Source organism: Lytechinus pictus, unplaced genomic scaffold (genome assembly GCF_037042905.1).
Source record: "Lytechinus pictus isolate F3 Inbred unplaced genomic scaffold, Lp3.0 scaffold_28, whole genome shotgun sequence".
In the NCBI taxonomy this organism is placed as follows: domain Eukaryota; kingdom Metazoa; phylum Echinodermata; class Echinoidea; order Temnopleuroida; family Toxopneustidae; genus Lytechinus; species Lytechinus pictus.
Window position 1 is genome coordinate 158766 of NW_026974148.1, and position 8215 is coordinate 166980.

An 8215-nucleotide genomic window follows, 5' to 3' on the forward strand; every position below is an offset into this window, starting at 1 on the left:
TACAAATATTGTAAAAATAATTATCTGTTTATTTGGTTACCATAGCAACATACTGAATGAGTTTTCCTTCAAAGAAGATTTTGCTAGGATCGAAGGCTCATGCCCCTTTTTGACTCAGGTTATTTATTTATTTTTACGAAGAATGCATGATTTTGCCTTTTGAAGTACTGGATCTCATGATATCATGTGACTACATATGTTTTATGCTTTCGACATGACAGGAGCATTTCTTCCCAGAAAATGAAGGATTCATTGAGTACAGATTCAAGAATATGAGGCCGAATGGCAAACGGGGTAAGAAGAGGAAGCATGCCAAATCAAATGATCACAAACAAGAAGATGTGATAGTGGATGAGGAATTACTTCAAGATGAAGAATTACAAGAAAAGGTGTGAGAAATGTCAATCTTGTTACAGTGTTGATTCCTGCAAAATAATATGTGAAATAAGATGGGTGGCTGACTGAAAGGCTTGTCTGAGTTTAATAAACTGATTAGAAAAGATAATTCAAGATATTCTTAAAGCACAAATATAGTTTTGGTAAGGAAAAAGTGGAAAAATAAAACTTGCTCTATATTTAAAAAAGACATTATCAAAAGTATTTTCGAACAGCTTTCACGCTTTGAACCGAAGTCAGATTAATGATTTTACAATAATTACACCTTGCAAACTGTACATGTAGTTATTATATGTATAGATTTGTTCGGAAGCCCTCCGAACAATTAAAAAATAAGTCAAATAAATTATTAAAAAGTTAAAGAGATTGAAAGCAAATCATTATTGGTCAATGACATGCCTTGGTAATCATCATCATTCTTTCATTCTCAGGTTTGTTTCATTAATCTGAGTGACAAAGCACATTTGGAAAGCTCTAATAGGTGATTTCATGCAGTTAACATTTAAGGAAATTATATTGACAAATGTTGTGAAATCTATTTCTCATGTCGATATTGGCATGGTTTCTGTCATTTTGATGATGTAATTGCCATGTCGATGGCATCCCTAGTACGCATGCAAATCTGTGTAATGTATGAAATGCAGAATAGCTCAAAATACGAGATCAAGGGGGCACCAAATTAAAGGCACGTTTAGAAGTAATACAAAGAGTGTGTCCAAGGCAATAAAAGTGCCTAACATGTACATGCAGGTTATTTTGATGGTTGAAATAATACGGTAACTTCTGTCTTTCAGGTTAACTGGATGAAGCACACAGTTCCCACTGCAGCAAATAAGGGGAAAATTATCAAATTTTTCAAAGACACTGCTGCTTATCGTCAAATGATGCTGAAGAAGAGGACAGACATGACCATTACAGACTTCATCACCACATTTCCAAGGATACAAGAGATGCCAGAACTTGTAAAATTAACCCGATCTTTCATGACGACTTATTAAGAGGCCTATTTTCTTCTGCTAATTGGCAAACTTTTATTTTTACTTTAATGCTTAACGTGTTAAAAAAATATTTGCTTATAATATATCCACTAAGACTTAAATATGTTTAAAATTGTTATGATTGCCAATTTGTACTGAAAGAACACAGATTCTCACTACAGTGTATGTCTGATTGTTGTCAGTTTAATGATTTTGATTCTCAGTTCCCTTATTGATGGCCCATCTGAGCCAAAGGCTCAAGTGAGCTATTGTGACCGCTTTTTGTCCGTTGTGCCTACACTTTTTACATTTTAATCTTCTTCTCAAGAACCCCTGGGCGGATGTCAACCAAACTTGGTGAGGATCATCAGTAGGGGGTTTATTCATATGGAGCATGTGCCCCCCCCCCCCTATTGGAGAAAGTGGGTAAAGCAGTACAGTCATGATCTGTTGAATGTAGATACCTTTATAAATGGAGAATATAAGTTGTTCATGTCAAGACCTAGGATGGTCACCTTGGGCTCCTAAAGGAAATGAAAGTTTGGAAAAAGGGTCAATTTGGGAAATCATATTTTCATATTGAATTTCTTTTGAACCAGATATCAGATTTCAACCAAACATGTAGATCGTCTTTACGTCGTAAGGACCTAAAGTTGTTCGTATATGGCATGTGGCAACGTGCCAGGGGTGGTGGTGGGGGGGGGGGGGGTCAATTAATTATCCAGGTACGTACCCAAAAGCTTTACAAACAAGATATGTTGCATATATACCTTTATGGAAGAATACATTTTTCATGACAATATCTAGGCAAGCTATTTGGGCCCATGTAGGTGTAAAAGAAAATAAATGGGGCCGGGGGGGGGGGGGTCGGGTAAATCAGATTGTTATCATCTTCAAAACCAAACGTGATGAGGATCATCCATAGGGGTAGGGACTTAAAGTTATTCATGTGGAGCAGGGTAATATTTACTAGATAGCGTTAAAGATTAAGAATATATGATGTAAATGACAAAATGCATGCACTTTTCTCGCCAAGAGAGGAAATTGTACTAGGCTTTCCCGTTAATGTTACAGTTTTTCCCATTTTCTCCAGGTGTAAATAGGGCTTTTATTCCAATCATATTTAGGGTAGATCCAGAGTTTCTCAAATCATGCATGTTAAAGGAGAATTAAACCCTTGTAGCAAGTTAGCTTGTGTGAAAGTAAAAAAATCAAAGAATGAAATCACCGAAAGTTTGAGTAAGATTGGGCAAGTAATAAGAAAGTTATGAGCATTTGAATATCAAGATCACTAATGCTATGCAGACATTGCCATTGGCAATGCGACCAATATCTGTGATGTCACAGACGTACAACTCTCTCCCCTTTGGACAGTGAAAATATACCCCCAAATATCTCATTTTGCTCATTCTTATGATATGACAAACAAATCATCCATGATATAATGCTGTGAAACCTTTGTACTTTTCCTCTCATTAAAGAACACCTCATCTTGCAATAGACCCTATAAAAGAGAGAATTTAAGTGAAATAAGTATTAAAGTAATGGGGGAGTTGTAAGTCTGTGACATCACAGATCTCGGTCGCATTGCCAATTGGAGGATCTACATGGCATTAGTGATCTCAATATTCAGATACTCATAACTTTCTTATCATTCATTCAATCTGGCTCAAACTTTCAACAATATGTTTCTTTGATTTTTCAATTTGATATGAATTCAACTGGTTTCTAGTGTTTCTTTCTCCTTTAATTATCATTATGTGGGTTATGTCCATGTTTCATGAACTAGGCAAAATGTACGCATTGAATCATGGACCCAATGTTCTACTATTACAAGCATGAAAATTAGGTTTACAAGAATATATTTATTCCTGTTTGGTTTACAGATCAACATGGACTTTGAAACAGAACATGGGCACCTTTCTGACAATTTTATTTTAAAGTGGGAGTCGTTCTACCGAGACCGTATCATAAAATTAGGTTTGAGCGGGTATCCAGCGGTAAAAGAATCAATTCAAAAGTTTGAGGAAGGTGACAACAGTAAGTAAAGTATTTATTTTTAAGGACTCCAGGCTGAAATTCAAATGATTTGAAAACGTAGAGTAAAATATAAATCAATTCGGAAGGTATTTGCGGAACAACCATGTAAGAGTTGGAAACGCCACATTCCGAGCTGAACTGCGCAGCTCGTCTTCAGGAGAACGAATGAAGATAAGAGCAAGATACAACAACTTATGTACATGTATGATGCTAGGTTTAGGCTGAAAAAAAGAAAGAAATTGAAAACAATAGTAAGAATAGAGTTGAGGTGAAAGAAGGAGGATGTTGCAGTGGAAGTAAGTAGGTTCGTGCATAGGAAAGAGGGGGAAAAATCAAAGGGATTACTTCCATGAATATAAGATAGAACAGAACAATGGGAGCTGAAGGGAATATAAAAGGTGCATAGAGCATAGAGGAGATCAAAGGAAGTGCCTTGGCATATATTGTGAAAAAAAAAGTTTAGTACATCAAAGATATACCTTTAAGTCTTATAGAGTAAAATATAACAAGCACAACACTAAAGATGTCATCAAAATCGGATGAAAAAGTAACGAAGTTAATTTTTTTTTTGCATTTTTTTTCTTCAATAAAATGGTTTCATGCATATTCAATGAGCAAGCTGATGATTTGTATTTTATTATGTGAAATAATTATTCAAATTTTCTGCTCCAAACATAATAAACTGGGATGACTGACTCCTGATGGAATGTTTATGATCATTGTTGTTACTTAGTTATGTCCATATAAGGGAAATATTTTCTATACACATATGATGTGTTGTGCTTGTTAAATTTTACTCTACTTTCTAAATCATAAGATTTTTAGCCTAGATTCCCCCTTTATTTCTGATTTATATTCATTGTCAGTTTGGTTGTGCAAAGAAATTTTGTTTGCTGTTTTATATAGGTGACAGCAGACAAAACATATTAAAAGTTATCCGCTTTCAAATACTTAAGTGGCACTCTCCATGATTGTTAAAAAGATGTTCAGAGATCTAATGATCCAAACAACAGTTGTCTCCACACTTTTTTGTTTTGCCTGAACAAAGTTTGGCAGAGACCTTGTAATCTCTCTCTATCACACATGGAATTGTGATGAATGGAGGGTACAATATATGCATTGCATTACAATGAGGAGATGATGCAATGTACATGTATGTACATCATTGCATCAAAGTGAGCAGATAAGATATAATCTTACCTACTATCATTACATGACAATAAGGGAGTGTGCCAAAGTTAATTAAACATATTAAATTATAATATCATAATATTTATTTGTTACAGGAGACCTGTGTGGTTTAACTGCACTGTTGCTGATGTTACATAAGCCACTGACAAAGACAAAGAACCCCACCTCGAGTTCAAGGGCATCGAGTTTGGAGCACTTCATCCAGTACAGACCTGTAAGTAGTCAATTAGTGAATATGTGAATTTTGGGTTCCCTACCAGACATCAATTTATCCTTAAATTCCTGTCCCACAATGCTTCTCTTTTTGTGTGTATTTCTTGCTATTTCACAACTTTTTTCCCTCTCTGTTTTTTCTGTCTGTCCCTCTCTTCATTGGGTTTTTTTCTCCACCCAGCCCAATTAGTCTATGTTAGTTTTTTTTCTTTTGTTCCCGGGCTTTGTTCCACCTCTTTATGAATCTTCCTCTACATTGGTTAATGCCTCTCCCCCTTTACTTTTCACTATGAAAACTTTTCTTTTTTTCTGAGTATCCTATGTATTAAGAATTGTGAATGATCATTATAAAGAAATTAATTGTAGTATTTATTTATTCAACAACAATATCAACTTCATGTATACTAACAAATGCAAAAAAATCAACACAGATAAATTATAATATGATGATTACAAATTGCAGAGCCAGAACTTGAAAGAGGCCATATAAATATAATGCAGTGGTGTATGCCATCCTGAAGATGCATTCCAATATCTTATGTAATGCAAATTCCAGCTGTGCAGGCATGTATACATGCAGTCATTAATCTCTCCTTCACTGGCAAAACCTCATTGTTGGCTTATAAATATCGTTGGCTGTTTATGGATCGTGGCAGCCTCCTAATGCTTCATTCATGGGGTTGTTTCAAATATACTACAGGTTTACATCATGTATTTTTTCCCTCTCTGTTTCAATACGAGAGTAATTAGGTTCTACATTTCGTTCAATATGATAATGTCGGGGCCTATGTTTTTAAAATTTGTAGCTCATGTTGTCAATGCTCAACTATCACTTCTTTCTGCTTCTTTGCCAGATTGGGACAGATGTTCAAGCGGCAGCAGCTGGGAAGTCTGCTGAGTTTCGGCAGCCCTATATACTAGCCCTTGGACACAGACGCAAGCCACTACGATCTTTTTTGATTGCGGACAAGGTAGTGATTGAAGCGGGACAGAATGTGGTGGAAGCCACTGACAGGCTTTTTAAGTCTCATGTATTTGGAGTCCATTTTGCCCAAGTAATTCAACATTTCTAGGAGTTCATGGCATCTGAAATGTACAGGGTCATGCAGGCATCTGATACCAAAGCCTCTGTAAGAAGTATGGCGTTATCGATCCGAAATTTAAAGTTAACCGAGCAGTAGCTTGGACAAGAAAACTAAGCGGCTTTCGGGGACAGAACAGAGGGTTTGTTAGACCGGGACAGGCCTCTCACTCACCTTACCTTTGTAATTCATAAGCACTTTTGCTGTCTATACGAACATGACAGAGAATAGTTTATCTAAGGCTGTTATTTCGGATTTTGTACATAAATATGAAAATGATAAAATATGAAAATAAGTGATGTTTTTGTACAGATTCCAAATGGTATAAATATACGCTGAGTGAGAAAATGTTGTTCATATAGGTAGTCTTGTATGCAGACCATTTATGAAAGAAGTTCTAATTTACATATATTAATTATGCAGAGCAAAGAAGTAGTACAAGGTTGTTATTTCAAGCTTTAGAGAGCGATCGGGATAGTAGTGGTTTTGAGTGAAAGCTAAATTAGTGGTTAGTTTATGCCAAAAAATGAGCCTTTGTATGAAATTATCTGAATTAAGATGAGTAATGATGTACAAGTGTTCCGAGACAAAATGAGTTCGTTGACTACTTGTGGTGTGAGCCTAAGGGTTGAAAAGAAATGTTGTTTATTATACCCCCGCCAAACGAAGTTTGAAGGGGGTATATAGGAATCAGCGTACGGTCGGGCGGTCCGTTGCAAATCTTGCGGATCGAACTTCTTCTTCAGTTTTCAACCAATATTCATGAAATTTGGCACATACATCGGTCTGCTTGTGAGGATGTGCAGACACATTTTTCACAAAAGTAACTAGAAGACATGGTGATATCTAGTTTGATATTACATTGCTGAGAGTGATTTATCATTCATGAGTCATAAGGTAAAGAATCAAGCAGAATTTACAAGGTCTTGCATTAAGACATCAAGACAAATTTAACCCTAAATGGACTTGGGAGGGGGAGGGTGAAAGGCCCCCTTTTAAAAAAAATTTGGCAATAAATCTGTCGATAAATCTCATGCATCTTTTGAGACCAAATTTGCGACGCCTTGGTATGCAGTCCGAACTTAGGCATAATTATGTAAGTGCATGTCAGTCCCAAAATTGCTCAAAATGCAAATTATGTTTGTAGCCTAAATTCATACCGTTCTCTTTACTTTTACTGATTAAAATCAAATAATTTCATGTTGTTTAAGATCATGAAATTATTGTCGACAATTTCCATCCAAAAAAAATCGAAAACAAATAAATACATATGATATTTGAAAAACATTTAAATACTTAAGACACTTTGATACTGATTATTTTTTTAAGTGCATTTGGTCAGAATTTCAAAGGGAGTCTCTAAACAAAAGATTAGCGGTACAAGGGCCTTATAATTTAAAACAGTCAAATTCTAATTTCATGCATAAATTATGATAATTTATAATAACAAATTAATTTTGAATTATTTTGGAACAATCAAATAGTATACAGGTTTGTAGATTAAGTCATGGGTGACATGCATGACTATTTTCGTTTTTCGATTGCGCGATCAATAAAGCCGAGACTGGGCGGGGGGCCTTTAGGGCATTTACCCCCCCCCCCCTCTAAAATAATCCAGTCTGATTAAGGTTAACATTTCATTTTCATATTTATTTTGCTCTTTTTTGCTCACCTGAACAAAGTTCAGCAGAGACTTAGTAATCACGGTCCCTGTTGGTCAGTTATTCTGCTACAACAATCTCAAAGTTTTTGTTTAACTTGCTCTCATTTCTTTATTTCCGCAATTTATGAATTTGAGTACACATGACTATAATTAATTATGCCATGAAGTTATTTACTGTGACACTGATTAGCGCTGAAACACAACTTGCATCGTAAACTCTTTCAATATTATACATTGCCTGGTCACTTATCCCTTCCTTATTATATATGATATAACTTATTCTGTGTATTTTTATGAATTTATATCAAATCACATCACTTAATATCATAATTATACCCCCGCCAAATGAAGTTTGAAGGGGGTATATAGTGATCAGCGTATGGTCGGGCGGGCGCACAGTGGGCCGGGGCGAAACAAAAGTGCGCCAAAAGTCATTTTGGGCAATTTCAGATTTTAAATTTTTGTCATTTCCAGCTGAAAGACAACACTTTGAAGAATACTTCAGCAAAATATTTCATTCGGGAATTTGCATAAAGGTTGTTAATTTCCTACCTCAAATCGTAAAATGTGACATTTTGCGAAATGTCACGTATATGACAACCTAGTTGAAAAACAGGCCATTTCACATAAGGTTTTTCATGTAGGAATCTGAA

At 35.5% G+C, this 8215-nt stretch overlaps 1 protein-coding gene across 1 annotated transcript; it reads left to right on the forward strand.

Moving 5' to 3' along the window:
* Nucleotides 1–227: 227 nt before the first annotated feature.
* On the forward strand, nt 228–7141 carry LOC129260072 (uncharacterized). Its single transcript, XM_054898145.2, has 5 exons — nt 228–389; nt 1191–1358; nt 3260–3413; nt 4700–4818; nt 5672–7141. Exons 1-5 carry the CDS (start codon nt 273–275, stop codon nt 5888–5890), a joined length of 777 nt encoding a protein of 258 aa, XP_054754120.2. The 5' UTR covers nt 228–272; the 3' UTR covers nt 5891–7141.
* The last annotated feature ends 1074 nt before the right edge of the window (nt 7142–8215 follow it).